The sequence below is a fragment of the Falco cherrug genome, chromosome 1, assembly GCF_023634085.1.
Source record: "Falco cherrug isolate bFalChe1 chromosome 1, bFalChe1.pri, whole genome shotgun sequence".
Classification (NCBI taxonomy): Eukaryota; Metazoa; Chordata; class Aves; order Falconiformes; family Falconidae; genus Falco; species Falco cherrug.
The window spans coordinates 69,732,499-69,757,588 of record NC_073697.1 but is presented as its reverse complement, the minus strand read 5'-3'; the positions used below and the strand labels follow the sequence as shown (position 1 = coordinate 69,757,588).

General features: G+C 40.0%; 2 protein-coding genes across 8 annotated transcripts in view; one reads left to right on the top strand and one right to left on the bottom strand.

Annotated features, from left to right (window-relative positions):
• Positions 1 to 2,190: 2,190 nt before the first annotated feature.
• INTS12 (integrator complex subunit 12) lies at positions 2,191 to 21,178 on the bottom strand. Of its 3 annotated transcripts, none has more exons than XM_055698517.1 (7): positions 21,035 to 21,178; positions 14,352 to 14,515; positions 12,202 to 12,354; positions 11,464 to 11,651; positions 7,491 to 7,650; positions 5,450 to 5,602; positions 2,191 to 3,150 (listed from the first exon to the last, which is right to left on the bottom strand). In XM_055698517.1, exons 2-7 carry the CDS (start codon positions 14,505 to 14,507, stop codon positions 2,569 to 2,571), a joined length of 1,392 nt encoding a protein of 463 aa, XP_055554492.1. In that variant the 5' UTR covers positions 14,508 to 14,515; positions 21,035 to 21,178; the 3' UTR covers positions 2,191 to 2,568. The 3 variants fall into 3 exon arrangements, with proteins under 3 accessions (XP_055554492.1, XP_055554509.1, XP_027658407.1); XM_055698534.1 differs by lacking the exon at positions 21,035 to 21,178 and adding an exon at positions 20,937 to 20,999; XM_027802606.2 differs by lacking the exon at positions 21,035 to 21,178 and adding an exon at positions 16,092 to 16,232.
• Positions 21,179 to 21,189: 11 nt separating this feature from the next.
• The window catches only part of GSTCD (glutathione S-transferase C-terminal domain containing), a 72,847-nt gene continuing 68,946 nt past the window's right edge, over positions 21,190 to 25,090 (top strand). Inside the window, exon 1 of one of the 5 annotated variants that reach the window (XM_055698476.1) lies at positions 21,190 to 21,256. The gene's annotated coding sequence lies outside the window, so the exon portion shown is untranslated. Of the gene's footprint in view, positions 21,257 to 21,315; positions 21,499 to 25,090 lie in introns of those variants that run through there. The other 4 variants (XM_055698467.1, XM_027802604.2, XM_027802603.2 and 1 more) reach the window with 4 other exon arrangements.

Here is a 25,090-nt window from a genome sequence, read left to right as displayed (position 1 = left end):
AACAGCATCTGGGCTAAACGCAAGACTGCTAGGGCTGTAGAGGGCTTGTGTTCTGCAAAGCGAAGACAGACAAAGCTGATCCCACACAAGGGCCCGAAAGTGGAAATTTAATGTATTCAGCTTGAACAATACCCACACATACAAATTCCTCTTTCTCCTCCCTGCCCCCATTCAAGCTCATTATATCATTAGCACTTAGGCAGAGGACCCAAGATGCCAGTAGGATACAAATCACCTTGGACACTACTGATGCCTCAATGCACCTGTGTCCTGGCACTGCTTCTCTCTTGTAATAATCCCATGGCATCTGCTTCATTTGCTCCTGGAACTGAGACACTAGCACAGATACACCAGTTCCCATAAAAGCAAAACATGAACGCTCATTTTCACACAGGGCTAAAGGAATATATTCATCTCTCTGAGCAGTCCTTCCTATTTGAAAGTCTATGCTATTACAAATACTGTAACGGCTAACATAACTTACATCAGTATTTCAGACACTTGCAAATCCACAAGGGAACTAGTAGAGGAGGAAAAAAGGAAGTCTGTGAGTTGAGGAGAAAGGAAGACAGTTTCTGAATACTTCTACCCCCTGCCCAAATCAAACAAACCCTTCATCCCATGGATGCTCTGGGAGGGACAGTGGTGTATTAGGATCCCAGTTCTGGGTTACATAGATCCTAATACTTGGCCTCCCAAGTTCCAGAGCCTGGCCTTTGTACCTTCAGACACTGTTGGCAGGCTAGCCAACCTGAAATCCAAGCAGGGAGCTTGCTACAGGTCTTAGATTAATATGAATCTGACACTGTGCCACATCAGAATTGGTGAGGTGATATGTAATTTTTTCCTCCAATTACAACTCAAGGGATAAAACAGGTACCATAATACAGCTGGTTAATATGAGTCTCCTAGCATTTCTTTGTGAATGTATTTTTGCAGCCAGGAGACTGGAATTAGCTTCCTATAAGCTTAAGACTCTTCTAAATCTCTAACATGTCCTGGCCCTTCTCTCCAGATTGCTTCTGGAAATCCACCTCTTCTTCCCAGGATTCAACCCATCTACATACCAGCCTTGAAAGATCCAATGCCCATATCCAGTTAGAAGTTCTGCAACGCTTGCTAGTAAATTCAAATACAGGGTCTTCCAGTAGATTTGGGAAAGCATGCATGAGCAGAGTGTTCCATCTAAAACACAAATCACTGGGGGGACATGGAAAGAAACTTCTAGAATATACAGAATCCATTTGCTACTTTGAGTATCATGAAGGAAGACATGCACATATTTCTGTTTCTATCTCCTACAGAAATTGCTGGAACAGGTTTTCCAACTGATTTCAAAACTTACATATTTTTTAAAAAAGCAACAACTCCCTCTCCTTAGAAACTAACCAACAGGGCTAGAAAAGTGTTTTTATCTATCTGAAGTATTCAACAGTGACCAACACTATCACTAACTACTAAAGAGATTTCTGCCTTTGTATGAGAAAACAGAAATTTTAGGTAATTGTACAGGCTATGGTAGAACATAGAGAGACCAGAGGCTTAATTTTCCAAGACAAGTTGGCAGGTAATACTACATTGACACATGCAAGGCTTGTGAATTTTGTAGAAATACTTAACAGCATGGAATATTTAGGTAAACAAAAAGTCTTCTGTGTTTCAGGTGCGTCAGAAAGAAAGCTAACTTATTGACACCTAAGACAATTCCCTTAATTTTCTTCTATTTTTCCCTCTCTCATATCATCAGAACAATGTCGTTTAATTGGATTGGTTTTTAAAGAAAATATATGCTGCCTACCACTTATTTTCTATTCATATAGAACAGGACAATATTAAAGTTCTCTACAAATTAAGAAAGCTTGGAAACACTGTTTTGGCTCTCTTCCACTCTTCTTAAAGTTTAGAGGCCATTTATCTTCTGCCAATATTCTTTTCTCCTCCTTCAAAGAATTACAACAAAACGACCCATGAAGTTTCTCACTGTATAAAATCAAAACAGGACGCTTAAAATTCTCACTTTAAATAGAGTATGCAGTTAATTTTTGAAAGTGTTTAAATGAAAATCTATTTTTTCCCTAAGGAACTGTATAATTTAGGATAAACTTCATTAACTCTGCACAATATAGACAATGCTGAACAGCTGAAGCATTTTAAGTATTGGAAAATGGGGTGAAAGAAAAGCGGCAATGATTTCCCAGATTACTAATACTTTTATTAATAATGTTTAAGAATGACAGTTTCAGTAAGTTAAACTTATTAAGTATCCACATAGATCTGTGGTTTTTTTCTAGTCCAAAATACCCAGCTTTTACAATTTCAAGTTTCAGTGCTTTGAGATAAAAAACAGGAGCATATAATAGCTAATTCCTCCAACATATTCAATTTATAGATTTGCAAAGTCAGAAGGAATACTAGGATTATCAAAGTTTGAGCTCCTGTATAACATCAGTTCTGGGCTTCCCTGATTTAACTACTGTTTCAGTCCAGTAACCAGGGGATTTTCTTTAAGAAAAACACCAACGCTGCTGTTTCACAGAACACAACTAACAAAATTAGCAAGCAGCCATACTACTTCTTGAGTTTCTTTTGAGCAGCCTTCTTCTTGACCATTTGTAGCCTTTTCATAGCATTGAGCTGAGATTCCTGAGAAGTTGGACCTTTTAAGGAGGTTGACTGATTACCAGTATCTGCTGTGGTTTTGTTTGTGCTGCCACCACTGTTACCTGCAGTTCCACTGTTGCCATTCCCACTGCTCACCTGGCTGCTGGTGCTCGGCACAGTACTGCTGGGACTAGGAAGACCTACTTTGCTGACATTGTCACTGCTTACCGAACGACTAAGGGTGGTTTTCCCCAGTGTCAGAGGTGGAGGAGGTTTCAGCTGAACAGGGTTTGTGCTGTTGTTGGCAGAAGCTATTTTTGACCCGAGTCCTGTTTTGGAAGTTGCCAGCCCTGACAAACCCACAGGTTTCTGGTTACTTGAAGAAGCTGCAGGTTTCCCACTGGCGTTCTGTGCCGTTGATCCCAGTTTGGCAGTTGATGGATTGGCAGAGGAAGTTTTGGCTGCAAAAGCAGCCCATCCTGTAAGGCCACTGGTTGCTGAAGAGGAAACACTTGTACTGGCCGAGTTCCCCGAAATTGCTGCCGAGGTCTAAAATAAATAAACCATTCTTAGTATAGTAGCATCTATTTGTGTAATACATCACAGCAAGAATAGGTCAAGCCTCTGTTTCAGTTCTTTTCCCAGAAACACCGAGTGAGCACTATTTTATTGTTGGTCACTACAGTTAAAAAGTATTAACAAGAAAAGGAAAGGATGGCAGATGCATCCGACTTAATTTCCCAGTCACAAAAATCCAATATTACCTTTTCTTCCCCTTCCTCTACACAGCTAGCAGGCTACCATATGGCACTGTGATCCCCACATAAAGTCCAAATGATGGTTTACCTGAAGTAACTACAAAAAGCTTGGATTTGTGAAGCATAAAAAAAGGAAGGCAAGCTACCACCTTTTCTTGTTTACTGTCATTACCCAGTGTCACTTTTTGACAAGATGACAGATGCTCAGACAAAAGTCAGACATCGAGCAATTAAGTACTGCATTTTTTTTACAGTCTTCTGGTCAAAATAGCAGTGTCTAAACTTTTTCCTTTCCTTCCCTACACTCCTCTTGATTCTTACCAGCACGTACCACAGGCACAATTAGAAAAAAAAGAAAAAAATAACTGGACTTCTTTCCTGTAGTCTTCCCATTCAGGTACTGCAAGAGACAAACATTCTGCAGACACGGTTCTCTCTGCTATACATATTAACTGCAGTTCCCACACTTTAAACCCTACAATCTGCAGTTTTCAGACGGGGATAACACACACGTTGAATTCCTAAACCAGAGTTAGTTCTATGAAATGGCATAGTCAAAATGGATATTAAAACCCTCTATTCAAGTAATAAACTTCTATAATATATCCAGACAGTTTCTAAACAGTAAAGATGATGGATGAAATTTGGCCTCACAAACCTGTTTAGGCACATAAATAACTTTGCTAAGGTGAAAAGTTATTCACAAGTTTAAGTGCTTGAGCAATAGCTGTGATATTATTCATAACTGTTTGCATCCAGGCAGAGCAAAGGCAAACAGAACTTTGAGCACATGAATAATTGCTTTGATTCTGAGTTAAAGATGTGTTTTCCCAGGTAAGGGTCACGCTTTGTTAGACTACTACGTTATTTATTACGCTGTTTCTGGTTTACCACCTTTGCCCAACTTGTGACAACATTTATTTAATAACCTGGAGAACAGAATCAGAAACATAAGGCAACATACATAAAGCAGCAGTAGCTTCCTAAATTAGATCTCAGAGTCAGCTAGTTTCCAATTATAGAATCATCTAAGCTGCAAAAGACCCTCAAGATCATAGAGTCCAACTGTTAACCCAGCACTGCCAAGTCCACCATTATCACTAGTATGTTTCTTGACCACAGAGAGCAAATCATATCTTTTATACAATTCGTAGAATCAGAATGGTTTGGGTTAGAAAGGATCTTAAAGACCATGCAGTCCCAACCCCCCTGCCATGGGCAGGGACACCTTCCACTAGACCAGGTTGCTCAAGGCCCCATCCAGCCTGGCCCTGAGCACTGCCAGGGATGGGGCATCCACAGCTGCTCTGGGCCACCTGTTCCAGTGCCTCACCACCCTCACAGTAAAGAATTTCTTCCTAGTATTTAACTTGAATCTACCCTCTTTCAGTTTAAAACTGTTATCCCTCACCCTATCAGTACATACTCCGATAAAAAGTCCCTCTCCATCTTTCCTGTAGCCCCTTTTAGGTACTAGAAAGCTACATAAGCTCTCCCCAGAGCCCTCTCTATTCCAGGCTAAGCAACCCCAACTCTCTCAGCCTGTCCTCACAGGAGAGGTGCTCCAGTCCTCTCACTATCTTTGTGGCCCTCATCTGCACCTGCTTGAGCAGGTTCAAGTCTTTCCTATGCTAGGGGTCCCAGAGCTGCACACAGTACTCCAGGTTAGGTCTCAGGAAAGCAGAGTAGAGGGGGGAGTATCACCTCCCTCAACCTGCTGGTCACGCTTCTTTTGATGTAGCCCAGGATGCGACTGGCTTTCTGGGTTGTTAGTGCACATTTATGAGGATTTATACTTGTAAAAATATAATTTTTAAAAAATACCTGTAAATTCTGTTCTCTCCCTTGTAACATAACAACACAGTCAAGAGCTGGACGCTTTAGGGACTTACAGTTGAATTGAGTTCCCCCCTCCCCCCCCTCTTTTAGTGCTAAGGCAAAATCATAATGCTACAGTACTACTCAGTACACATAACATAGCGTACTACTTTCATTCATCGTTCTTGTGATAAAAGATTGGTCTAATTGGAAAAAAAATTCTATGCAAGTGAAATGTAAACCCTCCCACTGGAAAATTTAAACTACATTACCTTGACTTCTGTTCTCTTGAACGCTAGAAAAGTTGGTGGTGTCTCAGGTTTTAACTTAATTTCTGGCTTCTTGACCAATGGATCTTTCACAGCTGGTGCAACAGAAACCACTGCAGGAGCTGGTTTTTGAGGTGGTTTTTGTGTCTTCTGAGCCTGTTTAGGTAGTAGGAAACCCCCCCCCCCCCCAAATTAGTTATGGGCCCTATAACATCGACTGTTCTGACTTAATAAAAAGCATGAGCATTATCAGATTGCAATCTAGCCTTTAAAATTCTAAGCTGAATGGTGCCTGAGAAATAAGGTAAACAGGGATGTGGATGAGTGCTGAGTATGGTACTGGGGCAGAGTCCAACCAAAAAACATACCGAATGGGACTTGCTATTTCAGCGTGAAAAGAGCAGCAGTGTTAACACTTAGGGAATAGGAAAGCACTGGGCCTTTACAGAAATAAGGTAAAGACAGATGAGCTTAAGGAAGACAGGGACATTATCCAGCAATACTGGGATGCAGGCTGCAAGAGTCTGCTAAGTGGCAGGTAAAATGCTAGAATTTATGCCAAAACAAAAAAAGGGAAGGGCATATTGAAGGTAAACGTTGAACAGCCACAATGGCTATCCTGTTCAGTAACTGACCTCGGGCAAACACTCCTCCAAGGTCAAAGGCCTGAGGATCATCAGAATAATCATGTATTTCAGTCAGTGATGGTAACTCCTAGGCCAGGATCTTACATTGCCTTCTTCCCTTGTTTCTTAGTAGAGCCATTTCAATGGATAACAACTTGCCAAGTTATCATAGAACAGTTCCAAAATAGAACACATTTTCTGCTGTATAAAAGGGTTCGATTTTAAGATGTCAGAAAACTAATGGTTAATATTTCATGCATCCAAAGATGCTAACTTTCACGTTTGTTTCTCATAACGAGATGAGTGGGATCCCTGTGGTATCAGGAATAATTAGGCTGTTTAGTCAAGAAATTAACATGCAGATCAATCAAAATAAAGGGATTTTTTCCTGGAATGTGCTATCCTCAGCTTACTGTCAAGCTTGAGAACACTCAGCATTTAAGATCTGGACTGAAATTTGCAGCCTTGTCTTACAGGAAAACAACCAGTCATGTCCAAGCCTGAGAAGAAAACCAAAACTGTAAGGCTATTTGGTAGACACATACTAAAAATTGAGTATCACCTGAAAGCAGTTCAACTGCTGCTTACCAAGTAGGAAATAAGGCTGTTTCCCTCTTCACTTAACTTCTGCTTTTTAAGTTTTGTTTAAGAAGCACTTTACAGAATTGTCCTGGTTTTGGCTGGGATAAAGTTAATTTTCTTCCTAGTAGGTGGTACAGGGCTGTGGTTTGGATTTAATACGAGAATAACGTTGATAACACACTGATGTTTTAGTTGTTGCTAAGGGATGCTTACCCAAGCCAAGAACTTTTCCCATACTCTGCCGGTGAGGAAGCTCTGCATAAGAAGCTGGGAGGGAGCAGAGCCAGGACAGCTGACCAGAACTAGCCAATTCTGTACCACAGAACATCATGTTCAGTGATGATCAGCTGGGAGAGTTGCCTGGGAGGCACTGATTGCTGCTGAGGGACTGGCTGGGCATCAGTCAGCAGGTGGTGAGCAACTGCACTGTGAATCACTTGTCTTTCTTGGGTTTTATTTCTCTCTCTCTTTTTGTTGTCTCCCTTTTCATTACAAACATACTATTATATTTTATTTCATTTCAATTATTAAACTGTTCTTATCTCAACCCATGGGTTTTACCTTTTTCCAATTCTCCTCCCCATCCCACCAGGGAGGGCAGAGGTGAGCGAGCAGCTGTGTGGTTCTTAGTTGCTGGCTTAGGTTAAACTGCGACAAGAATACTCTTTGAGATGCTACATTAAAAACCACAACTGCATCAAAGGGAGCATTGTTGAGAAAAATCGTTCTCCAACATGCTTCCAAAGATTTCTGCAACCCATAAAATACTCTCATGTATTAGAAATAGTCTGCTGTATTCAAACAGCGCTCATACAAGACAAGGAACCGACTCCTACCATTCTCTTCATCTGCCTGGTACAGCGGGCACAATACCATACAAGTCGAGGATCATTCACTTCCTTGTCTGTCACCTGAGGCTTATGGCAATCTTGGTGGTAGAGATTATGGCACTCCTGACACTCCACTAGCTGATTCCCAGAAATAACTGTCATTTGCCTGCAGAGCAAATAGTTAAGAACAGATTATGGGAGGAAGCACTTAAAGGATTATCCAATTGTTGCAAATTTTGCAAGGCTTAAGACAAAAACGAAAAATATTTTTCTTTCACATATATTTTCTACCTGTGGCAAACGAAATATATTCCTTTTCTTTCTATATGAGGTCTTCCTAACAAATATTTTAGAATTTTTGTATTTTTTAAAGGTAATTTCTTTCAAGAAAATGTAAAACTTCTATACTGTTAAGCATATGTATATGACACTTTTGATTTCCCAGTTGGATTTTTATATTAGAAATGTCTCACCTGCTTTGCTTCAGCTGGGCATTTTATGGATACTTCACTGTATACTAATTATGAATTCCTCATTATATTAGCATATGAAGGCCTAGTCTACGTATGGATAACTTTGCTGTAAGCTGTACAGCAATACAGGTCAAGAACAAAAAATTTCTCAGTGACAAGCCTGTAAGAATGCTTTCTGCCACAGGACTTAAAAGCATCATCATCCAAGCTGTATATTACTTTAAAGATGTCTTATTAGCCATCATTTTGGCTCCTACTACACAGACAGACACTTGGAATTCGAGATAATACCAAAATAATGGAAAGATGGAATAGAAAGCATTAACTGTGCAGTCCTGCCTTGAAGCAAACACGTAAGCTGGTGATGAGGACTTAATTTTGCGTGGGCCTCTGGTGAAAGTAATCACGCTGTATAAATGACAAATTAGTGATATACACGTGACAGAGTATGTCTGTGAATTAGCCAAATACCATTTTCCTAATGATTTTTTCCTTTAGATGACAAATCAAGCTATTTAATTGCTAAGCTGCTTTTGCTCATATCCCCAAGGAGCAGGTAGCCAGGTAACCATGGAAACTCTATTTGTAGATGGGTGGGGAGAGGTAATCCCTTATTTCTTTATATAACAGGAAAATGAAGTCTGATGGTATTGCCCATATGGATACTAGAGCATTTTCTAAGAAAGATTTCTCTTTTAAAAGGGCTATTTAAAAACAGAGGGAGAAATCTTTCTGAAATTCCAGAGCCCATTATTTTAGATGCAGGACATTTCAGAAGTAATTTTGTTAGTTTGTTATTCCTAAACAAACTGGGTCGGAACAAAGCAGTGATGTTTCAACCCCATGTCTCAAGGTGGGGAGAATTACCCTATTTTAAAATTGCAAAGAACAACTCCAGGCTGATTAAAAACCCATGAATCCTCATGCCCTGAAACAAGTTAAATGAGAGTTACTTTCAAATTATATGATAACCAAGAATGATTTTTTACCTTCAGAAAACAAACAAAAAGGTATTCATAAAAAATAAGGTTGCTCTTTCAAAACCAGGCTTTTAAAAAGACATTTTTGTTTGCTTTTTGAGAGACAGAGTTCACTATCATCTGCAAACTGTATGTAGTATTTCTTCTTCATATAACTGAGGAGCCATATAACTGGTGAATTTTGTTTTTCTAAGATCTGCAGGTATCTAAGGGGGTGAAGGTCTTTTAATACTACCTCTCTCCTTATGCCTAACCTGGTATAAAAGAACAAGAAGAAAAACACCACAGGCATCAATGTTCAATACTCCTAATCACTATGAAAATTTTTTGACACTTGGCAAATCTTGAAGAAACATTTCATATCTCTATCTCAGTTTTTACGTCTCTAAAGAAGGAATAGTTAATATTCAAATGCACCTTTTTGCATTTGTGAACCCACAGAGGGGTTCTTTGAAACTTGTCTTCTTAAGCAATATAAATGTAAACACTTTGGCTGTGAATCCCATCTACTCTGCAATTGGACATTGTATTTTTATTCACAATTGAGTTATTAAAAATGTAATTTTCTAAATACGATTCATACTTGAGTTATTTTACAGAGTATCCAGGGCTTTTGTATTTCATATGTACTGGGATGTTGTTATTTCGGCTCAAGATAGCCAACCCAAAGAAGGGTCCACATGATGAAAGCTGAGCAGCAAGTAAGCAATCTAACCGATGTCCTGGTTTCAGAAAGTCTGAAGCACAAGTACTCTGAGAAACACCCTGTCCAGCATGCACTGGAGATCCAAGAACCACCCAACATCAGTTCCATCAGGTTTCATGTAAAATGAAAACAGATCCTTTGTATTGGGTGACTGTTGCCACCCCCTCTCTATGGCTTGTTTCTTTCCCTGCTGTGCTTCTCCCTCCCCCTGGCATCAGCTTAATGAGAGCTATTTTAGTTAGCTGGGAAAGATGCATCTTTTGGAACAGCACTATGAGTTTGTGGCCATGACTAGCTAGAAGCAACACCTTCAGCAGCCAGGTTAAACATCAATTGTGGAACGGCTAATGAAACCACATACCTGGCCTAATGCTTTTCAAAGCAAAGTCCGGGCCACACTAAGCACAGCAGTTGTACTTTCTTTCTGGACTTTGCAGGCATTTACCATTATGTCTTCCTTTGCCAGGGAAGATGCAGAATTAATAATCCACAGCAGCTCAAGACTGTCTAAACAAAACTTCTCTTTATCCCCTCCTGCAAATAAAGTTAATACCATACTGGTTTTACTAGCATTTTAACATGCTGGTGAACAAGGATTTGCCTGTTTAGGAGACAGAAAAAATGGAATTTGCAGGAAGGAAGGTAAAATTGAAATATTTATTTCCTACTGCAAATGTTTTTAACTGTTCTTCCTTTTTCAATGTCTACAATGAGAAATTAAACATTTGAGCTAACACATAGGAATGCAACATGAAATCTCATCAGTCCACAACTGGTTAACAGTATAATTAGATGTAACCATGGAAATTTATCCTTCATAGACTGGAGACACCTCACCTGCACAACAGGAACAACCACAGAAACAACTGAAGAACAAAGTTATAAAGCACAGTTTCCCAACTGACTTGAGATGAGCTAAAACACAAACTGCTACCAAAAGGCCAGTTCCATCTTCCTCTCTGTCCTGGCTCTACATTCCTGCATCCACACAGGTGCCACCATACAGTCAGCTTAGTATAAATGGGTAAGCTAAACCTACTGAAAATTCCAAGCAGGGACCTAATCCAGAAGCTGATTCAGCTGATCACAAACCTGGGTGGGCCATACACCCCCTAAACAGGACAGGGAAGGAGGTACAACTGGGAGAGCCAAACTGTTCCTTGTGGCAGCACTGGGGACTTAGAAGGATATCAATCATCTGTGAAACAAAATCCTGATTCAACTGATTTGATCCCAGGGTGTATATTCAAAAGCGTATTTTATACTTCTGTTAACTTTAAATGTATTGCTAGCAGAATGTTACTAGGATCCAATTTTAGAGCCCTTACTGAAAAGTAAAAATAACCTGTTTTGACTGCAAGATGTATTTGTACTGTTAATGGAGAAAGCATGGCTATATGTAAAAACTAATGTCAAAAGATTATGAAAAGAGGAGAAACATATACAGATCTCCTAATAATGCCATTTAAAAACATTTTCAGAAGAGAAATTATTTTTTTAAAAATGCTTATCATTAGCCTTTAATATTTTAACTTGTTTTCCAATAATTAAAAATCAGTATTTGCCACAATAGGTTTTGCATCATGTCTACTTTTATTATTTTTCACTTGCCCTTTTTTCAAGTAGAAAAGTTAAGTTTTCTCATTAAAGGTCCATTTTTAAGAAACCATTCTGATTCAAGAAGGATGCTTAAATATATTATTAATTTTGGATATGTGCTTAAGTGATTTCCAGAACAAAAACTACAGGAAGCATTAACTCTATAGTACACAAAAAAAGAAAGGTAACTACACAATGGCAATGAAGCAATGCTGACTTACCTGCAAACAACACAGGCTAATCCCATTTCCATAGCAAAGTCATCAGCACTGGTTTCCTCAAAGCTAGATAAATCAGGCATGGATAAATCCTTGCTTGTCTGAACTGTAATAGGAGAGGAACGAGCCTCTTGCTTCTCTAGTCTGGGCTTCTTTGGTGCATCGACTCCTTCAGCGGTATCCCCTTTTATCTATTATACACACACATTCAGAATATGTGAAAATGCAAAAATCTAATGGATATTATTAAAATGAGAAAGTGACCAGAACAACTGGGTTAGCAGTATAAGGTGGTGTACTTTACACAATATACACATGATATATTTTCCTTAGATACATATTTTCTTCAAAATATTTATGAACTAGAAGCTCAAGTCTACTTTTGCACTTCACAAAATCCTTGAAAAAGGTTTGGGAATCCCACATTGCAGCTTGCTACATTGTAGTAACCTCTTATTATCAGGATATTTAAAACAGAATCACAGAATGGTTTGAGTTGGAAGGGACCTTTAATGGTCATCTAGTCCACACCCCTTGCAACTAGCAGGGAAAACAATCATAGAATAATTGTAACAAGACTTTTGTTGGATTGCATAAATGGCAACATGATGGATAATGCAGCTCACAGGCTATGCACCATTAGATGAGTGAACTTACACAGGTTAAAAAGGACAGCTTTTGTCTAAAATGCCTTCAAGTCTATTAAGCAAGTTATTCCATCAGAAAACAAGAATGACTTACTTTATCAGCAGATCTCTTTTCTGTTTCTTTTTTCACCTTTTCTGATGCAGTGGGCTTGCCATTGTTGTTGCCAGAAGGCAAAGTAGAAGAAGCTTTAGGTTCTTGCTTACTGGAAATAGGTTTGGTAACAGATACTTTTGGTTGCTCTGCTTCCTAAAAACAGAAACAAATGTTGAGGGCAAAACCTACACGTGAGTTACTTTTTAGTTTACAGTTAGTCAGACAAAAGGATAGGCAAACAGAATGTCATACAACATCTATTGTCTACATACACGCTTTTTTTTTTTAAAAACTTTTCTTAAATATTTTTGTATAACACCGACGAATTACTGTGCTTAAGCTGCAGTCAATTATTAAAACCTTCCCTTATCACTCTCCTTCCAGAGAAAAAGGTGCTTCTTTTCCAAAGACAGATCCTTTTTGGAACATTAATTAAAAAGGAAAACTTTTGTTTTTAAAATTCAAAGAGATAATGAACACAAATTTTCAGATAGTTCTGAGGACAAAATTCAATGTAAGCTGAAAACATAAGTTGACATCTGATATCGCCAGATGTCAAAACTTCATTCCTTCATGGAGAAAAATATTGACTTCTGCTTAATCTCAGTCCACATTCAACTATCAGATTAATAAATTTAGATCTCAACAGAAATCAATAATTCTTGTTAATGACACATTAGTGTCAGCAACAGGTAACAAGCAAGTGAGTCTGTAAATGAGTGACTAATCACACCAACGTGCACGAGCAAGGCACCCCCCACCTCCTCCAAGCTTGGTAAGAAGGCAGTAATTCTTTGCTGTATACAGGGACAGGTCCTGAGCCCTGAGCTTGGCCCCCCCCCCCCCCAAGTTTGCTGACTTCCTGTTGCATCCAAAGTAAAAAATGGATTTCCTCATTTCCCTGACTGTGGCAATCCTGTGCTCTATACTCTGTTCTTGGATTTCATGGTCAACCAAAAATTACTCCTGCAACCTGAGAATCAAGAAAAGGAATTCTGAACTTTGCAGTCCAGCTGACACTGGAGACACAGTGAAAAGAGGAGAACAGATTTCTTCCTCTGGCCCAAGCCTCAGTCTCACCTGAGGGCAGGTGACTACCAGCTCAGATTTGGCTTCACAAGCCTCTTTGCAACTATTATTCGGCACTCTGCTTCCTCTTTAAACCACGAACCAATGCTTCTTTGAGCTCTGACATAGAGGGAACCTAAGAGTTTTGAGACCAGTGTTAGAGGGAACTGCAGCTTAAGTTTCAGGGATTTAACAATTTGAATAGAAAGGAGTAAGACCACACAGTGCGAACATGATGTATGCTGTAGCAGTAATAGTGCCTTTTAGTTATTCGGAACCATGTACATGTAGAAATGAAATATTACTAATGTATCAGCATACAGACCATCATTAAAACATACCAGGCTGACATCCAGGCATCCTAGGGGAGAACACTACCTCATTATCCATATGGCAGTATGTAGAAATATGAGGATGTCCCCACTTGGTTATTTCCATACACTGATCTGAGATTCAAATATTCTCTCTAGCAGGTGTTTAGTGATTTTCAGTAGATGAAAGAGAATGTTTGTCCATTGGATGGTAACGGTTTCAGCCTGCAAATCATTTCTGCTTTGAAGCATTTGGTGTTTTTCATTTTCATATATCGTCATCAATAGAATTTTGAGAACAGAGATCCAGAATTATCAGTAAACTGCTTGTTTTATGTGTAGCAAAAATAACCTGCATTTTAAGGACCTTTTAGCTCTTCTAAAGACCCTTTAACTGGAAAAATACATAATTTTGATTTCACCTTAGAGAGCATGTATGACAGCTTACAAATAAAATACCAAAAACAATATGAAAGTGAATACAAAAGGTACTATTACAAAGTCATGACACTTGCAATATAGTGTTGAATATTTCTTTCAGAGGTCTTGCTACATCAACAAGGTAAAAATATTTTTTCCATTAATTTCAATTAATTAAACAGATTATGTTACATAAAAGGGCAATGATAAATATGAACATTCCATGATTACTTTTTTTTTCTCCTCATCTTCAGATTCTCTTTTAATTTTTCAGCTATAAAAGACAAACTAGGAGTAGCAGGAGCTTTAAAAAGGCATACAAAAATGACCCATACTCTCCAAAACCAATACCTTCTGAGATGGACGATAGCTTGAGTCAGTTCCTCTGGCCAAAGACTCATCAAGAAGTGCTTTCAGCTTTTCAGCAGAGTCCTTACTCTTTGAATGCAAGAAGCCCAGGGCTTTCAGAAAAATGGGATCAAGCTCCAAGTTCACTGTAGCAGCCATTGTGGTATCTTTGGAGGGAGGCAATTAAAAAAAGAAAAAAAAAAAAAGAAAACCAATGACAACTTTCTTCATATGGAGCATAACTCAAACAGCATCTGGTTATCTTGTAAGATTTTTTTTTAAATGGAATGATATTAAATAAAATCAAGGAAGATACGTGAATTAATCATCATCATTAGAAGATGACTGACTGTGAACTTCAGAACTGCAGAACTTGAATTTGGCTTTACATCTGAAATTATATCAGATTCATTCTTCAGCATATCTGACGTTCAGAAACTAAACTCATCGTACTTACATAAATGGAACAAATATTCCATATTCTTGATATTCCATATATACATAATATTGAAAAGTATTGAAAATAAGTGTAAATTTCATGAAAACTAATTACTACCCTTCTCATTTTCTGCATAGTGATTTCTATCTCACTGCTCATTTAAGAAAAATCTTATTTGTAGAAAAATTAACTTCTGAAACTTCTGAAAAGAACAGCTCATTTGTAACACACCATGTAAAAGATAAAACAGCTAGTATATGATTTTTTATATGTTAAAATTCTGAAAAAATACATTGTCCATTTTTAAATTTAGCTGAAACAGTGAAAAAAATTATAACCCAAATTGTGAGTTATCCAAGCCGCCTTGTGATACTCTAGGTTTTCACGTCAAGTAATGACTCTCCAGAACTCTAAAATACCACAGTGTCAATGCAAATGGAATAAAGTGAGGAAAAGGTTAGAACACAATTTAATAAAAAAAAAAAAAAAAGTTTGTTTCACAGCAATACATTCCTGCACTCTGGAGCCTTTTCTGTTAATTTCATTAACAAAAGCTCTAAGGAACTGCATTTATCTTGGAAATCATCTCTACAAAGTTAGATAGCTCTCCAACTTAATCAGTAATTAACAATTACTAATTTAAGAAATAACATGGGAAGGCAAGTGTCCTGCTCTTCTCCAAAATGTATGAGAAGTGGTATTGTTAATAGTCCCTTCAAATAGGATGTTTTATTTTTTTTTTATACAGTAATCCAAAAGACATTCTTGAAAAAGCTTTCATCAGTTCTGCTCAAAAGCACTGCCTGGACAGCTTTTCTAGCTGGAGCTTCCAAGGTTTTGTCTGATGAATTCCTTTTGATATTCAAGGCAGTGAACTTTTACCTCTCTGGCCAAAACACCAGCAGTGGCAGCCTGCTCCCTCAACACTTGCCTAGAAGTCTCCAGGAACCTTTATCTCATGCTGAGCTTTCACGAGACACTAGAGAATTGCTTGACTGAGATCATCAAGGAGTTTGACATACAGTAGACTTCATAGGGATTTTATCAATGGACCCAGCAGAGAGTTAAGAATCCTCTTCAACAGCCTCTTCTCTCTTCCTTAATCTTTGCCACTTGTCAAATCATTTTCTGGTGGCCACAGAACTTCTGCTAGTAAGTACTACACACCAGTTACTCTGCTTTTTCACTGATCAAGCAGACTGCAGTGCAAGCCCCATCCAGGCAATTCAGTCTCTCTCTGAAGTTTACAAAAAGTGAATTCAATGTGCATGGAAAGCACATACCCTCTTTTTTTATGCATCTACCTCTAATAAATTTTCAGGCTGCTCCCGAGTTGTGTGAGTAGATTCTCTCTTCCATTTCTTTGTTCTGTGAATATGCTTTCCAAGTTTCAGTACCATGTAATCTTAAATTAGGACTCTGCTAAGGCCTCTGTTGAATGGAAACTGTAGAATTAAAACACTAATTTCAGAAATTTGCAGTAATTCCTTGTTAAAAAATCCTTTCAAGCTCTTTTCTGAGGCTTCTTCTAGGAACATATACTTGTGTACGTAAGGAACAGGTAGCCTCAACAGTCATTAGCAGCCAATGCAGGATGCCTGTAGTATTTACAGAACAAGTGCAAGCATACCAATTCTGTTTTCATCTTTCTGAAGGTATCACTTCCCAGATTTATTTCCAGCCTTGGCTTTTTAAAGGCATCTATTGAAAAGGAACAGTTAAAACCCAAATTTCAAAAGGTTTCTCAGTATTTATTCTTTCAGATACATATGAAATTGCAGCAATACTTTCTCTGTTCTCAAGCATAAATTATAACGTCATAGGCTACTGTGATTATAACTAACATATGACAAGAAATTTCTCATGAGAAGGGAGAGAACTAGGCTTATTAAACGGTTCAAGTATGCTCAGTTTAGAAATGTATTTTCAAATTAAAAAAATACCTATTTGCAATTTAAAGAAGGTAAGTATATTTAATGGAAAGATGAATACATCAATAGCTGTCTTAAATAGCATCATCTGAAGAAAGTAAATTGATAGAATATGCTCACACAGCCATCACACAGACTAACACCAATAACTGACCTGGGCCAAAAGGCAAATTATTGGTTTTGGTAGTGGCCTTTTCCAGATGTTTACAGACCAGAACAGTGGTTTGATACTTATAAACTTAAGATCCAATTACATTCGCTCATGTTTTCATTCACACTGCTCCTCTGGTGGTGAAGTCAGCATACAGCAATTTGATAGCCTTGGAGCAAGTGTTTTAACAGTGATTGCAGAAGTTATTCTGCATATTCCTTGACTTCCTTGTTGAAGTTGAATCTTTGTACAGAAAATAATTCAAATGTTGTTTAGGAAAAAGTAACAGGAAAAAAGTGAGTATGACACTGTCCTTTGTGTAGCCATTTGATAACACAGCTGTGAGATTAGAGGGCTGTGTTATAATCCTTGAACCCAGAGCACAGCTGGTTTTGCACAAAACAGTTAACTGAAGGGAACACGCAGGCAACTTGTGCAGCAGGGACAGGAACTCAAGCACACTGTCTTGCAACTAAGCATTAACCCATTAGCCCTTAAAGCACCTTTCTCAGCTTAGGTCTCTGACACTTCTTCACTACTGTGTAAGAACTGTGCGGTGATAGATAGACAAGATCAAATATAAGGTAACAAAAAGTATCTGAGATAATATTAAAAATCCTACAATGGGAAGTCATGGAGTAACCTCCCAATGCAGACTAAGTCGTTTAAATCCTTGTGGGAAAAAAACTTTACAAAGAATTTTGAGTCTCATTTCTTGAGCATACCGTTGTCTTCTGCCAAATATATACAATCTTAATTGAGTAGTGTACAGAATATGTAGTCTTTCAATTTAACAGACTTATTAGATTTCCAGGATGTAAGAGCCCCTTTAATTTATTTGCCAGTTATTATTCTGCATGCCTCTACATTTATTACCTTACTCATCATAATTTTCAGTTAAATGGATCTACTTACATAGCATTTTCAGATATGGTCATATTTTCATCTGTTTCTGAACTCCTATTTCTATTATTTTCTGAGACAGGTGTACAAATAGAAGATATTTTTCCAGAAAAGTGCACATCTTCAATTTATACTGCAATGCTATTATCAAACCCATTCTTTACAAAAACTCAGCAATACTTTTATTTTTCACTGACAGAGATGATTAAAAGGACTTTCACTCACATATCTTTTTCAGCTACCTTCAACATCTGCAGCAGTTAACTTAAAACCCAGCAACATGAATCAATAGCACAGAATTCCTTCCAATGCACTGCATAGTATTCATCAATAACTAATTTCACTCGTCACTGTAATAGCAATTCATCTCGCTGCTCACCACCCCCCCCACCCCTGCCTTGGATTCTTCTGTTCCTCAGGATTTCCTCTCTTCCTGACTAATCTAATAACTGTGACCGTGGCAAATTTTGCTTATTTACCAATAATGACTTTTCCAGATCATTTTCAGTTTTAATGTAAGTCTTAAAAAGGATAAAGGAAAATGTTAAAAGCAGGAAAACTAAACTCCTATGTTTAATTTTTGTTTCAGTATCTTAATCAGGACCTGATTCGTGACAACACAATTCCTCAGTTATCTCCCACGAGGGATATTTCAAAACTCACACACTTTAGTAGTCTGGACAACTGTATTAATCAGAACAATTGTATTAATCAGATCTTAATTAATTGTCATCTTCTCCAAAGAATTTTAGAAGACTGGAGTAAAAAAATCTTCTGCTATGGAATTACTAGTACTGGTATCCTTCATTTTACATTCTATTCTACAACATATTTTATGCTGTACTTTTACATTAATATTTCAATCAATATCACAGTAACCTGTTGATCCAAAATATCAAAGATCATATTATTGACCTGTATTTGCTGTTTTCTACTCCTCACAAACAGTACACTATTTAAGAATCACTCCATTTGGAAGAGATCCCAGGTGGTCACCCTGTGCAACCTCCCGCGCAAAGCAAAGTCAACAATGAATTCAGACCAGCTTGGCCAGGACTTTTCCAGATGGATCTTGAAAACCTCCAAAGACAGGAATGTGACAGAACTTCGGGGCAACCTGTTCCAATGCCTAACTGTCCTGATTTCCTTACTTCAAATTGTAAGTTACAACTTGTGCTGCAACTTGTTCCCCTGCAGTGCACCTGAGTAAAGAGACTGGCTTTATCTTCTCAATAATCTCCTCTTAGGCACAGAAAGACTTCCATTAGGTCCCCCTAAACCCATGGCAGATGACATACGACACTCTCCCTTCAACTTCAGACCTAGTTATTTTGCCACTAGAGGACAAGCCCGCTGGTCAGGCATGATTTATCCTTGGTAGATCCCAAAGTGGCTATCCCCAGGCATAACCTGCTCCTTATGCCTGCAAATTACATCCTCCATGCTCTTTCCACAGGTGGAAGGACTGAGGCTGATCAGTCTGCAGGTCTCTGAATTGTCCTTCTTGCCCTTTTTGAAGATTAACTGAGATTTTCCTTTCTCCGGTCTTCAGGGATCTCCCCAGATCTCATGGCCATTCAAAGATTACAGAGTAGCTTCGTGAAGACATTACCAGCTCTCAGCGCCCTTGAATGCAGTCCACCTGGGTCCATGAACTTGTCAGGTAAACAATCCCTGCTTCAATCCTCTTCCACACCTTATAGTTCTTCCTCTCCTTGAACTCTGCCTTTTGGCAAAAGGTGTGGAAGACGTTATTGGTGAAGTCTGAGGCAAAGATGACGTTGACTATCTCACCCTTATCTGTGTCTGCTGTCACTTACACACCTGTCCTGCTCAGCAGCAGCACCATACTTTCCTTGTGAATCCTTTTCCTGATAAACGGCATCTCATTACGATTAGCATCTCTTGCTAGTTTGAGATCTAGCTTAGCTTTGGCTTTCCTAACACCATCCCCACATGCCTGGGCAATATTTCTATATTCCTCCTTTGCAGTTTGTGTTTCCGCTTCTACCTCCGGCATATGCACTGGAGCTCTGTCATGAGCTCCCTGTTTAGCCAAACCCCTTTCCTGTTACATTTGCCTTACCTTTCCACAAAATGTTTTTGTTCTCATGAATAGCTGTATTGCCACAAAAATCAGTTTTATAAAAAACATTTATCCAAGTAGATGAGATTATCGTACCTATGCAATTGAGATATACTAATCACTGCTACCATCAGGCTTCAATATTCTGCAAAAATGAACCTGAAGATGCTATTTAAACATATGTCACTGCCCACAGGTTTGTGACTGATAAACTGATTGTACCTCCATTAACGTTTTCACCTTTCCCTAATTCAATGCCTACCAAAATTTATCAGGTTTACAATTCCCTAGATATCATCCTCCTGCTGATTTCTTGGTGAAAGGGTAGCTGAACTCCAGTTAAAATCGCGTTTCTGAACCAGTTATGCCAAAGCCACGACCCAATCCTTCGCAACACACTTGCTGCTAATTTTTCCCTGACGTTCCCTTTAAGAATGAAGGAAAGGCCTCTCATCTGAAAGTAACTCTTTAAAAATAAATGTTTAGAAGAATAAAACGCCACCATCTTTTAATGAAAAGATATCCTATACCACGGTCGACAGCTACGTGCCCTGTGTTAACGAGGCATCGCCTCTATTTGCCTGGTCTGCTCCTTCAAACCGCTGCCCCAGCCGCGGGCCTGGGCTGCTGCGTTAGAGCCGCGCCCGGGGCCGGTCTCTGTCCCCACGGAGGGGCTGAACCTCCCCGCTCCGTTACGGCGGTAACAACCGCGTCCGCTCCCAGCGAAGCCAAACGCCACAGCCGCCGCCTCACCCCCCGACGCCCGAGAGCCGGCCGGGCACCCCCGCACGGCCCAGCGCCCCGAGGCGGGAACCAGCCGCCAAGCCGGACACCACAGCCTCCCGCCCCAGCAGCGTCCGCAACGCGGCTGCGGGGAACCCCCGCACCCGTTACCGCCCTGGCCCCATCCCCTCAAGGCCGCGGCACCGGGCGCGCCCGTGTGCCCAGGAGGGACCGTCCCTTCAGACGCCGGCAGGAGCGGCGCCAGCACCCGCGGGGCCAACGCGGCCGCCTCCCCACCTGCCCAGCACCGCCTGGGCCCGCCCGACGCCACAGCGAAACGCCACGTTCACCTCACCCCGGGACCAGCGGTAACGAACGCCAATCGGGCGTGAGGGCTCGCCTCTTCCTCCACCCAGCCCCCCCCCCCCCCAGAGCCACCCACCCCGCTCTTACCGGGGAGGACTGCCCGGAGCCAGGTCCGCCGCTGCGCCGGTCCCCCCGCGCAACCAGGGCCCGAAGGCGGACGTTCCGGGAGCGCGGCCGGTGCTATAGGCGGGGGAAGTGTGCGGGCCGGGCCAGGGCTCGCTGGCGTGCGCGCGCAGGAAGGGGCGGAGTCGGGGCGGCAAGCGGCGGGGGAGGGCCGGGCTGCGCGCAGGGCCGGGAGAGCGGCGCGGGGTAAGCGGCGCTCGCGCGGGGAGGGACGTCGCCGCTGGGGGAGGGGCGGGCGCGGCGGGTACCGGGAGGTGCCGGCGGGTACCGGGAGGTGCCCTCCGGGAAGCCCTGGTTCGCTGCCCTCTCCTCACCCGGGCTCCTCGCCCGGGAATGGCCGCGCCCGCCCTGGGCCGTTAACTGTCGGTGCTGTGAGGGAGGGCTGGCGGGAAGCTCCCTGCTTAGGTGCCCGTCGGTGAGGAGCGGCGGTAGGTGTCGGCGGGAAGGGCGCTTGCAGCCTTCGAGGCGCTCACCTGACGCTCGGTGACTTACGGCCGAGCTTTTTGTGTGCGTGTGTGTGAGGAAGGGTCGGTGTTGGCCACCAGGTGCGACTACTGTGGGGGCAGCCCGCTGCGGAGGGAACGGAGCAGGCCTGTGGGGGAATTGCAACCCGCTGCTGTGATTTTCTGCAGTAACCCAGTTCTTGTGTACCGGCCTTCTGCAGTCTGGCTTCTGTTCTTTGTAGCCTGCGTCTTGCTTTCTTGAAGCATTGACGGCTTTTGCTTTGCTGATACACCTGTCCGAAGTTCTGGTTTGAAGCTCTTCAGGAAAAGTTTGCATGCTTCGCTTAGGATTCCCTCGAGGATGCAGTGGTGGCCCTAAACGCGTACAGCAAACTGATTGTCTGGGCAGAGATGTAACTCCCAACTTCAGAGTTGCCTGTCGTGAAGCACAAGTGTTAATTTTGAGGAGAACTGCATTTTTAAATTACTTATGTTGAATGTTTCTCAAGTATTAATGTCTCTAACAACAGTTCTCTTTTACCATGTAGCAATCAACAAATTAAATCTTTTCCAGGAAATAAAAGTAGGCAGATATTTATGCACTTACTTATTTTTGATGTTTTAATTCTTTATTTTCCTGGGAAACATTTGTTTTTAAGCCAATAATTTTCTTGACTACACTGTACCACAGTGAAATTGATTTAACCGTTGTTTAGTGCATATTGAAAGGGAAGGGAAAGTAGCAACAAACAGTATAGTTAGTGAAAGTTACATTGCTTAATATTGATAATTTTTAAATAGCCAAAGTGATTTTTATACCAGAGGTAGGCAACACTATTTATCTTGTCTTTTAAATTACATTGCAAATCCTGTGGAATCCATTACTTCTCCCTTTCCCTTTTCCAACAGTGGCTACTGTAAATAAGGCCAGTATAAAATAAAAAAAAAACCTTTTCCCACAGAATTTACAGTCTAATTAGAGAAAAAGAAGTGCTGGGAAAAATACTGTGGGTGAATAGTGTAATGTCTTGTAGGTTTTTTTTTTAGTTCTGTGTTCCATGTTTTGTTTTATTGCGTATGCCTGTGGCTGCTTTTGTCTTAGTAAGCTGCCAAGGGATTCATAAATTTATCCCATTTAATGGAAGGGTAGTAGTTTTGCAAAAACACTTAAGTGAGAATGGGCAACCGGGTAGGCTATTAAGTCTTTCAAAGGAAAGGCTGTGTATAAATCCACAAGGAAGATGTACTCTGCAGAGCCAAAATAGTGCAGCAGAACAACTCTCTTAGAAACAAAAAATACAGGAAACAGCACTTCATAAACATCTGTGCTTAGAAACAGGATGTTAGGGAGAATTCTCTGAAGTAAAAGACGGGAGAGGGATGGGATATGGCAATGTGTGTGCAGTTCAGTTGAAGTCACTGTGCAAGAAGACCTTATTTCTTCAGAGGAAACAATGAGGAAATGCAGATAAAGTCACTTCTAGACAGAAGTCCTGGACAGACTCTTTTTGGTTTCTCTTCTATGAGACATTTGGAAAGAAAATTAGTGTGATCATAGTTTTACATTGTATTCATAGACTGGACTTAAAAACCCACACCTACAACCAAGCAAACAACAACCACTTAAGGAAAATGTCTGATTTTTAGGGTTGCTTTAGGACAGGCTTCTTGTGTGACACCAAACTAAAAATTCTCTTTGTGCTTCAGCTTTCACCTCTATAATGGGAACACAGGAAACTTGCACCTTGCAAGGCTTTGGGGAGGAAAACCTGTGAGACACTCAGTTTACTGTTGTGATGAAAGGGCATAGAAGTTTCTTACAGTAGCAAGCAATATAAATAAAACCAGACTGAATGCTTTGGTATTCTAATGAAATCAATACGTAATGAGTTACAGCCATTACAGAAGTCTGTTTTATTAAAAATACTTTTTCAAGTTTTTTCTGGAATTAAAGTATTAGAGTAGTTGCTGCTGAGAAGCTCAATGCAAAAAGCAGAGTGGGGTTTACTATTGCTACCTCTCTTTACCATCTAGTCTGGAAAAGCCTGTCCTCTTGGTCTGGAAAGTGCATAACTTTAAACATGTTCATAGCTAATATTTCCTGGTTTTTCCGGTTTGCTTAAAAATTGCTAACTTCTCTCTATTATAAGCACGTGGAATAGCAGAATTCCGGCAAAAAAGTAAGGGAAAAATACTGGTTAACAAGGTGTCAGATTAATCATTTTTGGGATACAGCTGCATTAAAGGAGGAGGATTCAGTGCTTCCAGTTGTGAAGAAATAGTACAGTGATCTAGTCAAACATGAGACAGTGGAGATCCTTGGCATGCGCAAACACTTGAATTGCCAGTATGAACTAGGACAAACTTCAACACTTGGGCTTTCTGATAGTGGTAGTGCATGCAGTTCTTGCAATTTAGTTGTGTGTATGGCAAAGCTTGTATCCAGGACATAAGTTTTGTTTTTCGCATTAGCTAATGTGCCTTTTGTCAATCTCTAAAATCTTTGTTAAAATGTTTTAATAAAGCTGCTCTCATCTTAGTCATTCTAGAAACAAATGTGTAATGGAGAAAGAGAAAATCTTTGATTTGAATGGTTACCCTGTAATTCAAGATAGGGGCCTTTGACTGTAGCAAGTGGCTTTACATTGGTCACTATCTGTCTGAGGCTGAAAAAGAAAATTTCCTAGGTAAACTTTTGAGGTAGTCTCTGAATGATCTTTTTTGTGATTAATTGATTTTTGATGTCTAGAGGAGTAAGAGCAAGAGAAACCTGCTGGATTAGTTTAAATCTTCTAACTTCAAATACTAATTTAAAAAACTTAAGTTACTGAGGAAGGCATGTTATTTGGCAGTTGCAGTCTGGATGAAAGTTCGGTATGAGCTCAAAAACTACACTGTCCTTGTAAGTGCTTTATGAAAAATGAAGGTAGAGAACTTTTAGCAGTGCTTTCTGAAGTTGGTAGGGAGACACCTGCCTTTAGAAGTCAGAAAATGGGAGAGGGTGATTTACAAAAGATTTTCTGAGCAATTGAGCTCAGGCCATTTTTTTTTTCCTCTCATTTTGGCTAGTAGGTTCTAAATAGGTTAAAATTTCTGTGTTTACCCCATGCATTGTGAGTTCTATAGTTGCAATGAAGCTGAATCTCTAGTAGAGACTTACTTTATTCAGAATGGCATTTGAGTGTTCAACTTGCACATCTATGAACAAAATTAACTTAATTGCCATGTTTTGGCATTCTGAAAATATTCTTAGGTAGAATACAAATAGATTAATAAAGCAAAAACCCCTTAAACTTTTTAACTGTTGTAAAGGAGGACAGAAAGAAAAGGCCTTTGTTCTGTGAGAATCTTGTATGTTAAGATTTAACTTAGAGACAACTTACAGCAAGTAGTCTTCTACGACATTGTCTTCTACTGCTCAGCTCTTACGGGTGTTCACTTGGTAGCTGATTTTAACATGAGCACTGTTAATTGCCTAACTGTTGATCACAAATGGAAATATCAGCTAATAAGCTTCTCTGCTCTTGTTTGAGGATGGTACCTTCATCTTAATAATTTGTATTTTTAATTGGGTGAA